The sequence below is a fragment of the Podarcis tiliguerta genome (assembly GCF_965153285.1).
Source record: "Podarcis tiliguerta genome assembly, chromosome: 2".
Taxonomy (NCBI): domain Eukaryota; kingdom Metazoa; phylum Chordata; class Lepidosauria; order Squamata; family Lacertidae; genus Podarcis; species Podarcis tiliguerta.
The window spans coordinates 108,615,531-108,632,169 of NC_139535.1; the positions used below are offsets into that span (position 1 = coordinate 108,615,531).

The window sequence follows — 16,639 nt, forward strand, 5'->3', positions numbered from 1 at the left end:
TTAAATAAAAACACAAACCTGATATTTAATAGGGGTTTTAATTTTTAAAAATCTATTATACCAAAGTCTTCTGAGTGTAATGCACATTTGTATGAGTCTAAAACTATAGGCTTAAAAACAACAACAACCCACCAGGTATTTAAATAGCTGACAACGTGGCACATAACAATTGCCACTGCTTTTCTGCCACAACATATACAGTGTCTCCAATGACTGTCAGATTCGGATTTTGCAACAAGTTGTTTCTAGGAGAACTATACAGATCCATTGCACAATAAGCTCGAGAGAAAGCGGAAAATATTTTATAGTACATGCCTGCAGTAGATCAGGGATCACTGGCCTTCCAGATGTTGCTTTGACCACTGGCCATGCTAGATGGGGCTGATAAGAGCTGGAATCCAATATCTGCAGGCAGGGTTTGAAATTAGCAGGGCGGCAGAGCACATTTTGTGCCTAAAGATTCTCCATTTGCAAGCACCTCAAAAAGTCTGGATGCCATTTTTTGCGCCTGGCTCACACTCAAGGATTACTGAAATGTATGTGCTTTGAATACTTGGAAGGATATGTTAAGGATAGACAATATGTTAAGGATTGGGATGCGGGTGGCACTGTGGGTTAAACCACAGAGCCTAGGACTTGCTGATCAGAAGGTTGGCGGTTCGAATCCCTGCGACGGGGTGAGCTCCCGTTGCTCGGTCCCAGCTCCTGCCAACCTAGCAGTTCGAAAGCACGTCAAAGTGCAAGTAGATAAATAGGTACCTCTGCTGTACGCTGGCTTCCTCGGCCAATAAAGCGAGATGAGCACCGCAACCCCAGATTCGGTCACGACTGGACCTAATGGTCAGGGGTCCCTTTACCTTTACTTAATAATAAAAAGCAAAGCGTTTCGAAAACTGAAGTATGGTACCAATATGTTTATTATCACAACCAAATTAAACATGTATTAACAATTTCTGCTAAAAATGTGATATTAACAATGTGTCACTTATATGAATTGCATGTTATGCTTATCAAAGTAAGAAATAAAAAGTGTTGCTGACCCCCCCCCCCTCAGTGGCGACTATACATTCTGTTTTGGCGCCCACAACCCAGGTCTCAGAAGCCATTTGGCTCCTAGCTTTTCCATCCCAGTTTCTAACACTGTCTGAAGGATCATGGTTCTATTCAAATCATGAGTGCAATTGCCTGTCAGCCACCAGTTAACAAAATACAGAATACAAAACTAATATTAATAAATGTGACATGATCCTGTCAGACTTTAGAGTGAGTCAAGGAGCCTGCCATATTTGTAACCTCTCTCACAAAGTTAATAATAATAATTTATTATTTGTACCACACCCATCTGATTGGATTGCCCCAGCCACTAACCTAGTGTTATAGTCTGTGTTGAGTTGCACCAGGGGAGGCTAGACATACATTGCTGTACGCACTCAGTCAGAAATGCTCTGGTAAACACTGCTGAATTCTGATGATAAGCAATCTGAGAATAAGGAATGAGTTTCTTTCACAAGCTATTGTTTGACTAGGAAAGAAACATCTAGTCAAAGTGCAAATGGAGAGCTGGAAAAGTACTCAAGTCTCTGGAGAACTTATAAATCCATGAGAACTCTGGTATTTACACATTTGAAAGGGGTGACGGTGAAAGAGCAGACACTCTAGCTATCAGCAGAATAAGACATTTCTGGGGTTCAGGAAAACCACACAATATAGTGACGTGCCCACATTACTATCCACCTGACAGCATTGCACAGTCAAGTCTGATACCACTACATGGAAGGACTGCGTGTATTACAAGAAGTCCGCCAGAAGGAGAACTGTTTGTACCACAAGGTGTCATCTTAACTGCATTATGATACTTCTTTGCTAGCTCTCCGCCTCTTCTGTGGCTCTACTTTCCTTTGTCCAACTTGGGACTGCAGTCTTTGGCTAGGGATTAATTTTCGTGAATCATCTGAAAGCCAATGTGCAAGCCAACTGTATTATGTCAGTAAGGTACTACAGTTGCCATCTGATTATTTTTATTAATAAGAGTGGTCTTTGTTTTTGTTTTTTCCATTGTGTGGTTTCCAGCTCTTATGCATGTTCTCTCTCTTTCAGTATACCTCGGGTTAAGTACTTTATTTGTTCCAGAGGTCCGTTCTTAACCTGAAACTGTTCTTAACCTGAAGACCACTTTAGCTAATGGGGCCTCCAGCTGCTGCCGCACCGCGATTTCTGTTCTTATCCTGAAGCAAAGTTCTTAACCTGAAGCACTATTTCTGGGTTAGCGGAGTCTGTAACCTGAAGCGTATGTAACCCGAGGTACTACTGTACCAGCAGGAGCTGACATTACTGAATTCAAGGATAAGGTATGCAAAAAAACAACAACAAAAAACCCAACCCTATCTTATTTTGCTCTCCCCATTTGTTCCCCTTTTCCTTGACTGAAGAACCCTAAAATTTAAGTTGAAAGAGAAGGCATAAAGCAGACTCAGGTCCCAGAGGCACTGTTCTGCTGGGGAAGGGCCTTCTCCCTTCAAAGCATGGGGAAGCTTCCTGGCCCCCAACAGCCAGTACAGTGGTACCTTGAGTTAAGAACTTAATTCGTTCTGGAGGTCCGTTCTTAACCTGAAACTGTTCTTAACCTGAGGTACCACTTTAGCTAATGGGGCCTCCTGCTGCCGCTGCGTGATTTATGTTCTCATCCTGAAGCAAAGTTCTTAACCCGAGGTACTATTTCTGGGTTAGTGGAGTCTATAACCTGAAGCGTCTGTAACCTGAAGCGTCTGTAAGCCGAGGTACCACTGTATATCAGACTTTCTTCCCATTGTTCTCAGTAGAACCAAGTACAGTGGTGCCTCGCAAGACGAAATGAATCCGTTCCGCGAGTCTCTTCGTCTTGCGGTTTTTTCGTCTTGCGAAGCAAGCCCATTGGCGGAGTAGCGCTATTAGCGCTATTGACAGTTTAAGGGCTAAAAACGGCTATAAAAGGCTTAAGGGATTAGCGGTTTTGCTGCTAAAATGCTTTTAGCAGCTTAGCGCTTCAGAAAAAGGGGTTTTGGAGCGGAAACCCCCCCCCCGAAAATTTTCGTCTTGCGAAGCAAGCCCATAGGGAAATTCGTCTTGCGAAGAGCCTCTGCAAACGGAAAACCCTTTCGTCTTGTGGGTTTTCCGTCTTGCGAGGCATTCGTCTTGCGGGGCACCACTGTACTCAGGACAGAATGTTGCCTTTTGATTGAGGCAGGAGTCCAAGGTCCCATTCCCCACCCCGTACATGAAACTCCTCCACAGGCAAGTTCCTTTCTCAATGCGATATACCTCTCAAAAACGAAAACAAATACTATACATACCGAAAACCACCACACTCAAGAATTGGGAGGGAAGGTGGCAGATAAAAGACTCCAATTTCTGGGAGTCATCCAAGTGGTTAAATGCTCAATGTCTTTATAGTGCAGGATATAATTTATTTATAGTGCTGGATATTACTATTTAATTTATGGATTGATTACTGTGGAAGTGTGTTGAGCTTCTGAAGTTTGACACCAGTGAATCTTTGCTTAATTTCAGTTGAAGTTCTCCCTTCTAGGTGTTTGCATTATTTGGGTAACACCTGCAGGATAGGTACAAAAGGAGTAAGCTGTCTCCAGGAAAAACCAAGAAACTAGTAAGTCAATTTAAGAACAAATGACCATTACAGCTTCCAGAGCAGGAAATTATGCCTAGGGAAATCCAGAGTGTTCTTAAAAGCAAGACTGCAGCCATTTTTATTTATTTTTTGTTCTACAAATGAAAGAAAACAAGAAAGCCTCAAGCAAGATTGCGTTGTATTAAAAATAAATAAATAGACCTATTCTTTCCTAAATATCTAAAGCATCTGGTGCTTTAGAAATGAGAGTCATGAAAGCTCTGACTCAGAAAAAGGGAAGTACGTAAACAGAAAGCAAAGGAAGAGCCTTAGGTCCTAAATAATCTCTGCCTTCATAAGAGACCAATTTTTTTTAGAAAATTGAAATCTTTCTTATTCCAATTTTGAATGCCTTCACTGCCTCTTTTCAAGTACTGTACTGTGGAATATTTATTGCAGTTGTGAGGGAATTTTGCAAAGTCATGGACAAAACCTGCTCACCTTGCGCTTCAGAAACTGCAGTCGCTTACCAGATGTAATATATGAAATGGGTTTATTTTACTTTTTAAAACATCCTAAGAAAAGAATGAGCAAGAGGTAGAAAAGCAAAGATAATGAGCCCTGTGTGCTTTCACAGGCTGTCTTCTAGAGATTCAGCAAACAGATCACTGGAAGCATATGGAGTTGCTGGGTCAGAGGATTTACTCATGAACAACTCGAGTTGGAAGAGACCAAGAGGGTCATCTGGTTCTACCCTATGCAATGCAGGAATCATTTGCCCAACATGGGGCTTAAATCCACAACCCAGAGATTAAGATCCTCATGCTCTACCGACTGAGCTACCCCAGTTAGGTTGAACACACTAGGGTTTGATAAGGTTACTACTGACAAGTGGTTATGCTTTACTACTGCCAGGACAGCAGCCTTTTTCCTTGGGACATGTTTTTACACCGAGGAAACAGAAACCCTGCACTCCACTGTGTTATTACATAATAATGACAATACTAAACCTAACCATTTCAGGATTATTAATGGACAAGCAAGTCATAAATATTATAAATGAAATAGCCTGTTTTATTTTAATGGTCTAGTTCAGATTTCCCCTACCTAGTTCCCTCCAGATGTTTTGGACTACAACTCCCATAATCTCTTGGCCATCTGCCATGTTGGCTGGAGTTGATCAGAATTTGTACTCCATAGGGTACTTGTTGAGGAAGGCTGGTCTAATTTGATCAAAATGTTTGCTATACCTTTAGAGAGACCATCGCTTGCCATTGACTGGTATGCTAAAGCAATAAAAGGAAGAAGACTTAAAAGAACAGAATGGGAATGCAGTAGAAACGTCAAGATAGAACTAGAACTCTGGACAAAAAACTGCCCCCCCCCCCATAGACCCTGGAAACTGTCCTTTTCCTGTGTCTTGTTTTAGGCTGAGCTTTCTAAAACGGTCCCTATGAAGCAAGGAGAACGAGGGAGTTTTTGCATACATGTTCTTTAAAACCAAGAAAACAAATTACATATAGATTCCACGACCAATGGACATATCACAGCTGAACGGCCTGAAGTGTATTATGTGCTTTTGCTGTGATATAAAAGCAATTTCCCACCTATAACTGAGAAGGAAAGGTTGCCCAGCCACAAGTTTGGCTCCTCAAAAGCATTTTAGCAGTGGTATGTTAAGTGGAGTGGGTATGCACATACATCTGCATGCACAGACAGAAGACAGCCGCTAAGGCAGAAGGGTCTTTGGAAAGTCTATGTTCTTTGTTCTGGAAGGGAGCTTAGATGCATCCCTACTAGGAAGGTAATGGAAAAGTTCAGAAGTTAAACCCCACCCCACCCTTGCAACGGGAATACAGACAGCAGATCAGAAGACCTCACCCAAGATAATGCTGTCTTTCTGCAGAGGGCAGTTTATATCTGCCAGCAGGAGTCCGAGCCAATTAAGGGATTCCTATATAAATCTGTTCAGGCACAGACTAGTGAACAAGCTGTGACCCAGAGCGAGCTGCATCCAACCTCTGCAACCACGTTTTCTGTGCTTTCTTCTCTAAGCTAGGGAGGACAGCTATACTGCTAGCCTGGATTTAGCTTGTTCTCTTGTGTGGATACTGAAGCTACATATAAAGAATATCCTAATAATGTTCCCGATTTCAGACTCGCGTTATTTGGAGGCACTGTCAGATGGCTCAGTGAATGCAACCTACTTTAAACAGACCTTGATGTTTAGCTTGACTGCATGCACTCAACAATAAGGGCAATTAAGGTGGCAAGGCCAGCCAAGCACCTCCATGTCATTTTAACCTGGTTATCAGGATCTGGGTGATGCAATCCAGCCAACGGCCAGCTTGCCAGCAAAACTCAGTGGGACGATAACTCACCATGGAAGAAACGTGAATCATGCCATCTGACTTGGGAGGTCCAAACCGTGCAAAGGTTTCTCAAAGCAGCACTTGCCTATAGTACTAGAAAACGCTTTTTCCTCTTACAGGTGTGCCAAATTAAACTGAGATACACATTCTCCTTTGGCCATCACTCAAGTCGATTTGACAAAAGCAGGAATACTGGCCCCTTCAGGGGACCCAAATTATAACATAAGGGACTTGGGACGAAACTGTGACTATGGAATAGGAGTTATGAGAAGGACCTGCTGCATGTAGCAGACCTACTGCCAATCAGCAGAGAGAGTTTCCTACAAGATATAAAACCCCAACAAGCACCTGTTTGTTTTGGCATCATCTTGTGCTTTTTACACACCTTAACTTGTTTAAAGTTAACACAACATGGCTGGGAATTCATTTACTTACTTACCTACTTATTTATTTACAGTACTAACTATATTTATATACTGTCTTTCTGCCCAAACACTCAAATATATGCAGTGGATTTTCACGCACATACAGTGGTACCTCGAGTTACATACGCTTCAGGTTACATACGCTTCAGGTTACAGACTCCGCTAACCCAGACATAGTACCTCGGGTTAAGAACTTTGCTTCAGGATGAGAACAGAAATTGTGCAGCAGCGGGAGGCCCCATTAGCTAAAGTGGTACCTCAGGTTAAGAACAGTTTCAGGTTAAGAACGGACCTCTGGAATGAATTAAGTACTTAACCCGAGGTACCACTCGGGTTAAGTTCAGAATTAAACAGACAGAATTAAACAGACAAAAACCACCACTAAAACTAATGTGGAAGGCTCTGGAGATCAGGGCTCTATTAGTTCCAGTGACAAAAATGCAGGCTTCTTCCTCTTTTGAGGGCTCCTTCTTAGGCCCAGTGCGGATATATCCTTAGTCTCCAACCAAGGTTATGCCTGTCATGGTTATCAGTCCTGATGCCCCTGCAGCTAGATTGCAAAAGCAAAGTTGAAGACTTGGAACTGGTTTCATTTTGAGGCTTACCGTCCCTACTGCAGAGTTTGAACTATCAAAGAGACCACTCTGAAACACTGCTCCGTGTACAGTGGTACCTTGGGTTAAGTACTTAATTCGTTCCGGAGGTCCGTTCTTAATCTGAAACTGTTCTTAACCTGAAGCACCACTTTAGCTAATGGGGCCTCCTTCTGCTGCTGGAGCACAATTTCTGTTCTTATCCTGAAGCAAAGTTCTTAACCTGAAGCACTATTTCTGGGTTAGCGGAGTCTGTAACCTGAAGCATATGTAACCCGAGGTACCACTGTAGTGACTCCCAAACTTATTTGATCACTCACTGTCCATTATCTAGCCTCAAGAACTTTATGCTGCACATTAACCTGTTTGTCCTTCTGAATATCCACATACAGAGTTCCAAGGAACACCCAAAAAGAGAAAATGCTGCATAACACCTAGGAACAAAGAAAGGGGGTTCTTTCAAACAGTCAAGGCTGCCAAGAGTTGCAGATCCACATTATACTTATTCAGGCATTTGTAATAGGGTCTAACTAAAATTAAAGTGCACGCACAAACACCCTAGCTCTTGCATCCTCCAGGTCTATCATTCTCCATGTGTTCCAATACATCTGCCTGCAGCAGGGAAGGCTCCTGTACTCATTGGAAGCTTCCCTTTGTTCTGGAACCCTGCTTTTCCAGTTTTCCAAAATGCATGGGAACTCAACAAGTGCAAGTGGTTTCCCAAGTGCAGGCTGCTGCCCTAGAACACACAAAGGACAACAGGATTGGGAATGCAGAGCTAGTTAGTGTGTACATGTACACTTTCCCTTCCTAGCATACCGTATTTTTCGCCCCATAGGGTGCACCGCCCCATAGGACGCACCTAGGTTTTTTGGGGGGGAAATAAAGAAAAAAAATTATTTTCCCCCAGCCCCCAGAACAGGCTGCTATCCGCAAGCCTAGGGAGCCCGGCGTGAAGTCACGCTGGTCTCCCCAGGCTTGCAGAGAGGTGCGCGAAGCCCAGGCGCGCTCTTCAGCGCGTCCCAGGCTTCGGAATGCAGGCAGTTCTGCGCGAAGCCCGGGGCTGCAGGCAGCTCTGTGCAGCCCTTGGGAGCCCGGCGCGACTTTGTGCGGGGCTCCGGAGGGCTGCGCGGAGCTTTCTGAAGCCTGGAGAGCGAGAGGGGTGGGTGCGCACCGACCCCTCTCGCTCTCCAGGCTTCAGCAAAAGCCTGCATTCGCCCCATAGGAAGCACACACATTTCAGCAAAAATACAGTATTTTGGTTAGTCATATACAAACACCTGAACAGACTACTCTCAACTCAAAACCCCATTCTTTAAGAGAAGAGCAGTGGACTGAGTTGCTGATGGGCAGAGTATTTGGTAAAGAGTTTACAGGAACAGTAGCAGAGCTGAGATTATAACCAGCACACCATCTCTTTCCGAAAGAAGAAAGGTGCACTTCTATATGGCTGATTGAGGCTGGGTGGATCTCTGAATCTTATATACAGTACTTCTAATTGCACAAGAACAGCTCTTGGCTGTGCCCAAGCACACCCAAAGTTTCTCCTACACTCTTAAAATACAAATCAGGACAAGATAAGGAAACCACTCTTAGGTAAACCTTATGCAAACAAGAGCTTACGTCCTCCATTAATGCAAGCTTACACCCCGCTAAAGCTCTTGCTTTCTTCACCTGTAAACCAGAAGAATCCTTGGGGGAAAACAGGTTCTGCCATCCCCATTACAGAATCCCAGCTCAGAGTACCTATTAAAACATTTTATTGGCAAGTACAGTCTAACATGTGTAAGCAAGAGACACATGCTCTTTAAAAACCACACAGTGGGTGGAATTCGTTCAATGTACCACTAAGTGGGGTATGTGTTTGAGGAATTAGGTCCACTCATGCAATGGGACTCCCCCCCCCTCAATGCACTTCTAAAGCTGTTCTAGGGTTCCCCCAGCAAGTTAGTTGTATCCCACCCAATGTTTTTGAGGCCATGGAATACGTATCACTAGGACTAACACTATCAGCATATATGCTGTGACTTGATGTTGAATTAGGTATATCCAGCCAAAGAGCACACTCAAGAACTTGGCACTTCCTTTACACAACTCGGATAAAGCAATACAAGAGTAGAAAATACAAAAGACCAGGCTCCCCTCTTTGCAGCTAGCAACTGATGTCACGTAGCTGCAACAGGCATTGCAGATGGAAAACTAAGATAAGGCAGCCCTTCTCCTGCTACTGGCAATTATTGTTTGAAGAAGAAGCAGAAAAAGAGAACAGCAATTAAAAAGGAAGAGGGGAACACAGCTGGGAGAAGAAACAGTGGATTGGGAGCATAAAGATGAAGAGCTTATATTGCCAATGCAGGCAAGTGCCCACCTCAATCCCACCGCACATTTTGTGCATACCTGCTTTCCCAAAGGTATGAATAGGACCAGAGACTTATACTGTAAAGGAAAGTTACCAAGGGAAGGGTGACACCTTTCTACAATGTACTGTGCAGTTGCCCCCAACACATTTTTTTCCACCACTAAAAAAGCACCTGTTTGAACTTTCAGGGAACAGTGATTGGAGCCAAGCTTTTATTACCTTTACCAGCAGAAGGCACACATTTTGTTTTATTGCAGTGTTTTTTTAGATGAGCATTTTATTATGTTAGGTTATTTGTATGCTTGCTCTGGGCTCCTTTGGGAGGAAATGAATGTAACAAAAAATAAATAAATAAAACATTAATTGCTTCTTTCTACAATGTACTGTCCAGTTGCCCCCCAACACATTTTTTTTCCAACACTAAAAAAAACCACCTGTTTGAACTTTCAGGGAACAGTGATTGGAGCCAAGCTTTTATTACCTTTACCAGCAGAAAGCACAAATTTTGTTTTATTGCAGTGTTTTTTTAGATGAGCATTTTATTATTTTAGGTCATCTGTATGCTTGTTCTCGGTTCCTTTGGGAGGAAATGAATGTAACAAATAATAAATAAAAAAAACATTAATTACTCCTTTGTAGTTATCAACACTTGTGAAAAACATTCACATATTGTATATGGTTGAAACTGAAACCAGACACGTCCCTGGAGACCCTTGCATATCCAGGGTGGTTCTCAATCACACCAGATTTGAGCAGATCCAAATACTACATCCCAATAATTACACTCACTGTAAGCAAGACAAATACTCCACATGTAGGACCCACAATTTGCCTCCCCCCTGCTCAAACACCTACAATTTTAGCCCAGCATTGTAACTATCACAGAGACAGCTGAAATCTCCAGACACCCACATAATACAATTAAGAGTGCTGCAAATGCAATTACTCCCTGAAGAGAAAGAACAGGCACCACCACAAGAAGCAAAATTTAAAAGAGAAATAAAAAGCTAAAAATCAAAAAAGGAAAAGAGGGAAGGTATTTGGGAGAGGATTAGGAGCAGAGAGATGAAGAGCTTACTCGGGTCACTACAAGTCTGGCTCATCTGGCTTTTGTTTCAGACCCAAGTTAAGTATGTCCTAATTTTAACTTCACTATCTACTTGCCCTGCTGCATATCTGTACTACACAGAAACAGAACAGATTTCCTCAGTCATCATATTTAGTCAAAGTACAGCAACAGAGCAGGCAGAAGTCAGGAATGGGGAAAAAGTAAATAAGCCCAAAATAAATGCTCTGGGATTAGCCATTTGCAATCGATTGGTTAGGGAATATAGTGAGTCTGGAGTTCAAATAAAATTGTCAAATGGCCCTTTATCCTAGGGAAAAAGCCACAGCCAGACTTTTCAGCAAGACAACAGCAAACAGCATATTGAACTTTCAATAGAAGGCAGAAAATTAGACTGTAGCAAAGGAGAACACAGATCACGAAAAAAAAATGGGCACTTGGAAAATAGCCCAATAGAAATAGACTGCTTTCAAGAAATGTTACTTGTTACAGGATGTGTGTGCATGGTGTGTTTGATGCCTCTAATACATCCCACAACTTTATCACTGCAATCTTGCAGCAAAAGAAAAGAAAATGCTTACTAAGAAGCTGCACTACTTTCCAAATACATTAGACTAGAGGCCTACTTTGCCCTTCCAACATACCACCATGCTGGGGTGTGAGCCAGTCAGCAAACACTAATTTATAGATTCATGCATTGTTTTCCCTTCCATGAAACAATTGCTAGTATTTCTTCCACTTTAAGAAAAACTAGCAGCAGCATGACGTTGATTACTCATGTTAAGGGATACTCCATCCCAACTTCACCCTTTTGACAGCTGACCCTTTTGCCCTCTAAGCATCCTAGGAGAAGCTTAAAGGTGATCAAGTTGTTTAATAAGGGCTGGGGAAAGGAGGCACAGTTTTCTAGCTAAATTTCCACCAACATGCACCAGTTTAGCTGCTTCAATCCACCTGCTATAAAAAGGAACCAGAATATGCCTGCTGCACCTTTCCCCTAGATACCAAACTTAAGACTGGGGGCAGGAGCATACAACCGCCCGTCAGAGGGAATGAGCAGTTTCCCATCCAGAGGTCACGTGAACAGGAAAAAGCCAAGTCTGCAATTGCCAAGGCCCGATATTCCCAAAACATATGATCATGGAAATCTCAAAATGAAGTCAACCCTCTTAATGGGAAGAGAGGAGAAAGGGATATATTACACAGCAACAGTTTCTTCTTTTACCTCTTACCCACCAACCAACCACAGCAGTTCACCATTTCGTTGTCTTTCTCTCTTTCTCCACCCCACCAATAAAGATCCCTCTCCCTTTAAGATTTCATACGGGAGGGGAAACAGCAGCCTAACGGGGTAATAAAGTAGAGAACATCTTTCAACAAGCCTAGACCTAACGCAACGCCCTCTGAAAGAGAAACGTGGAAGTGGAGCGGTGGATAAGGCGGTAGATAAGGCAGTCCCACCCCAAGGACACAGATGTACCCAGCACAGGCCCCACTCCCCACTACAATCGCGTTACGAGACCCCGCGCCCTACGAATTCCCATAATATTGGAGCTGGAACGGAGTCCCCCCCAGGGTCATCTAGCCCAACCCCCTGCAATACAGGAATCTTTTTTTATTTTTTGCCCAGCGTGGGGCTCGAACCCACGACCCTGAGATTTAAGAGCCCTCCTGCTCTGATACGGGAACACCCAAGTTGCACAGAACCAGGGCAAGACGAACTCCCCCCGCCCCCTGCAACGGCAGATCCCAAGGGATCCGGAAGATCCCAGCTGCTGCTGCTTAGCAAGAGTTGGAACGCAACCCCCCCCCAAACACTCGCTACACAGCCTCCCACCCCTCGCGAGGCCTCCGGGCAAGTCTCGTGGAGGGCGCGGCCCCTTTAAGGGCGGCCTGTCACCAGGCCCCGGGAAGGGCGAAATGGCCGGCGGGGGGGGGGGGGAGGCGAGAGAGAGAATTTCACCTCACCTTGGCACCCAAGAGGCGCGCGGCCGCCCTGCTGCTGGCAGTCAACAAGGTCATGGCGAGCGAGGAGCGGCGAGAACCTGACGCGGCGGCGGCGGCGAAGGGGCGAAAACCAGCGGCCGCCTCGAGGAGAAGAGGGAAGTCCGGGGGTGGGCGGGGGGGAGAGAAGGGAAGCAGGCGAGACCAAGGTTGAAGAGCGGCAGCAGACGCCTGAGGAAAGGAGCGGCAGCGGCTGCGCCCGGCAGGGTCCTCACAACGCGGCGGCGGCGTCAGCAGCGAAGGGGCGGGGCCTCACCCCGGCGGAGGACCCCCAGGCTATTAACATAAACGTCGCCGAGGCGCCATTGGGCGGCGCGGCGGGAGGGGCGGGGCTTGTCCGCGCGCGGGCGGGCAAGGGCGTGGTGCTGCCTGGGAGTGAGGCGCCCAAGTCAGGCGCCTGATTTGCGTGGCGACAGCGTCTGTAGTAGCCTCGTCTGCACACACACATATATAAATTAATGCGGGTTCAGCTGAGGGGCTGGGAGTACTTGGTGTTGCCAGTCTTGTGGGCTTTCCGTAGGCGGCTTGGCTGGGCTAGATAGGCATTTGTCTGACCCTGGAAGGTTCTTCTTTTAGGCTAACTTTATTCCTAACTTCCTCCTGCCGGCTGCAGTTCTAAAGCACTTCAAAGTGCAAGTAGATAAATAGGTACCGCTCTGGTGGGAAGGTAAACGGCGTTTCCGTGCGCTGCTCTGGTTCGCCAGAAGTGGCTTAGTCATGCTGGCCACATGACCTTTTTTTACCTTTTTATTCCTAACTTCTCCCCTCCCCCCTGCCGCATCGCTTAAAGTTGAAGGGACCCCTGATCATTAGGTCCAGTCGTGACTGACTCTGGGGTTGCAGCGCTCATCTCGCTTTTTTGACCAAGCTTCCGGGTAATGTGGCCAGCATGAGTAAGCCGCTTCTGGCGAACCAGAGCAGTGCACAGAAACGCCGTTTACCTTCCCGTCGGAGCAGTTCCTATTTATCTACTTGCACTTTGAGGTGCTTTCGAACTGCTAGGTTGGCAGGAGCAGGGACCGAGCAACGGGAGCTCACCCTGTCGCGGGGATTCAAACTGCCGACCTTCTGATCGGCAAGTCCTAGGCTCTGTGGTTTAACCCACAGCACTACCTGCGCCCCCACTTACCTCCATGTAAAACCTGAGAGCAAAATCCTGTGGAACTCATTGGGACTTGATTCAGAGCAGAAATGAGCTGTAAGGCTCGCCCTGCGTCAGGCAACCAATCAATTTTGTATACTGCCTTTCATCCGAAGATCCCAAGGCGGTCTAGGGATTCATATGGAAACTCTGAGGGGAGCAGCAGCACAAGGCCACTGCCAGAGGAAAGCAGGGTGGTTTGATTTCTCCACCCAAGCTTTTCTCTGGTTCCTTGTGGACCCATAAAATCGAGATAAAATGAGAGGCAAGTAGGATTAGAATGAGAATGTTTTACTGGTTGTTGTTGTTGTTGTTTTTAAAAATACCTGCTCCTCCAACATCATCCTGGCAGCAGACATTAAACGGGAAGGTTGCTTGTTGCATCGAGTCCCTTGGGCAAAAATACACAAGATTTCTGCCGAAAGCACAACACACCTGTGAATAACTGTAAACAAATTCGTAAATTTTGGGTTTCCAGTCATTTTTGTCCCTGTAGTATTCTACAGGATAGGAAAGTCATTACTGATGGCAGGATTTATTTGGATGACATAGAAGTCATAGTTGGGAATGTGGGGAAAGGAATTGGGTTGATGTCTTTTTTAATGCATTTTCCAGAATTTAATATACACAACTTCTTAGTTATCTCCTATCTCAAGACTTCCTTGCCAATGCCTCCATGGCTTCCTATTTGTTCCTTATTTTCCTGTGTATCCTTTTACGTCAACCATTTGCAATCTATACAATAACAGAATAGTTGTTGCTGCTGCTCACATATCTAACCCTCCTTGAAGATTTATTTGACTATTATACCATTCAGTGATGCTCCCCCTGCAAACACACACATACACACACACACACACGTTTCCTAGTGAGGCTGAGCCCTCTTAACCTAAACTGGACAAAAGTTGTGAAACTTAAAGCCCAAATGTGCATTATGTGTTTTTGGCTAATTTTCCACATAATTAGGGGATTTTCATGGCGACTCACTGCAAATGGTTAATATGGTTGATAATTTTAGGCTAAGTTACTTCATTTATTCACCCCAGATGGTAATGATCATCCCATTTTTGACCCCTGGCCCATAGACTAATAGCATAGGGACATCACTCAAGCATCATGCTAGTTCTGACACAATTTTGGATTCTATCACATAGCAGAACCAGAGCAGGTGGTAAAGAGTGACACTCCATTAGATGTCGCAGAACAAAAGCCTAGCATTAGCCAGGCAAGTAACATCAGACCAGTGAACTCTGTCTAGGCCACTTGCTCTATTTGCTTCAAACACCACACTCCCAGAAGCTGCAAATCCCAAAGCACACATCCTGCTATTATCATGGCCAGGCTGCCCCCTCATGCAGCAGATGTGTGACCAGAGTGCAGAGTCCTCATGCTGAACCAGGGCAAAAAGGTCACAGTAGTATTCTCTTTCCAGATTGCAGCAGAGGCTATTTCAATTAGTCCTGCAAGGACTTCCAGTCATTCATGATATGAGTTACGTCCATTTCTCTATGTAGATGACTAATCCCTACATTTCAATTTTTAAAAATTCCCTAAGGAAGGGGAGGGGTTAGGAAGACACCCTATTTCAGTTTTAATCTTAAATAAAAAATGTTTTGCTTCTACAAGTTTGTTTTTCTTCTTCAACATGGTATCCATGGATGCAACACACACACACAAACAGGCTGTATTCATGACATAAGTCAGGAGGCTGTATCTCACAGAAGCATAACTAACAAACTAAACAGCCAATTTAGTTCTCTTGTTGCCATAAAATAATAGGTAATGAAATTTATACTGATAATTTTGTTTGAAGTACTACTCTGTTGTATTTGGAGTAAAGCCCTAGTCTGAGGAATAAACAGGGGAGCAGATTTGGGAAGAAAGAGATTTAAGTTATTTGAGAATTGGCTTTCAAGAGAACATTGGAAAACAGGGTCAAGAATAAAAATTTGAAGAAGAAAGGGGGCTTTCTAGATGAAAACCTGGCTTTTGAATAAAGCTTTGGGTATTGGCTGATTTGACTCTATTCTTCTGCCTTACACAGTTGTATACTGCTTTTCTTTCTGTACATTCACCACTTGTAATTTTGGGCTTCTTTGTGCACCTTTCTACATTGTTGGAAAGGTTGGGCATAAACCTGTTAATGAATCAGTTCCTTTTCAGCTGTGACCTGCTGTACCTCTGAGCAGCTTCCCTGCATGAATTGGAATTGTACGGAAGCGAAACGAACATTTTATAGTAATACAGACTTTGCTGCAAAAATTAGCATAACACTAATAGAACAATATTGAGCTTAATGTATAAAGATGAGGTTTAACATTCTTACTACTACAGCTTCACTTCACTTCCTTGACTAAATAGCATCAGGTTGCATTTCACTATCCAATGGGTAAAATTAAACTTAGCTAATAAAGTCATATTCACCCAGAGCCTCTAAAAAGTCAGCTGGCCTGGCAGACCAAAGTTTCCATCACATTCATCTGCCCATTTCCTAACACTGGAAGTCCTAGGACTCTTGACTAGTTACTACGAACATATAATCACTCTTCTCAGTGTCCAGGGTCCATACCAGTTCATAACCTCTCTGGGACCACTGCTCATTACATGGTAATAATAATCTGCATCTGAGCGAATTTGTGGCAGAGGTTAAGATTTAGACCAGAGAATAAGTTCACTCCCAAGCTTGGAGGCAATACTGGCTCAAGTTCTATGATTTCCAAATAGTTGCTAGCAGCTGTCAGAAGAAACAGAAACTTCTCCCTCAATTCTTCCCACAGCCTGATTTTTCTTTATGTCTTGACTGAGCACAGAAGGGGAGTACAGTTCCACTGTTGCCCTTTCAACAACGCAGCATGGCAAACTTGCCTCTCCTTCTTGTGCTGATTGATAGCATTACAATACAGTAGGATAATCTCCTCCCTCCATACTTAAGCTCCTTCCTCATTGTCTTTAAACCACTCTGGGCACCTAAAATCCACTAATTTTCCTTTAGCTTTGATCCTCCAACTCCTATGCCCAGTGGAAAGAGCCAGCTAGTCTAGGTTAATTATCTGCTAAATAAAAATCTTTCAACCA

General features: G+C 44.2%; 1 protein-coding gene across 1 annotated transcript in view; it reads right to left on the reverse strand.

The window, feature by feature from the left end:
- The window catches only part of CS (citrate synthase), a 34,522-nt gene extending 21,746 nt beyond the window's left edge, over nt 1-12,776 (reverse strand). The window contains exon 1 of the mRNA XM_083427726.1: nt 12,388-12,776. Within this exon, the coding sequence (XP_083283852.1) occupies nt 12,388-12,441 (54 nt within the window). The 5' untranslated portion in view covers nt 12,442-12,776. The remainder of the gene's footprint in view (nt 1-12,387) is intronic.
- Nucleotides 12,777-16,639: the final 3,863 nt, after the last annotated feature.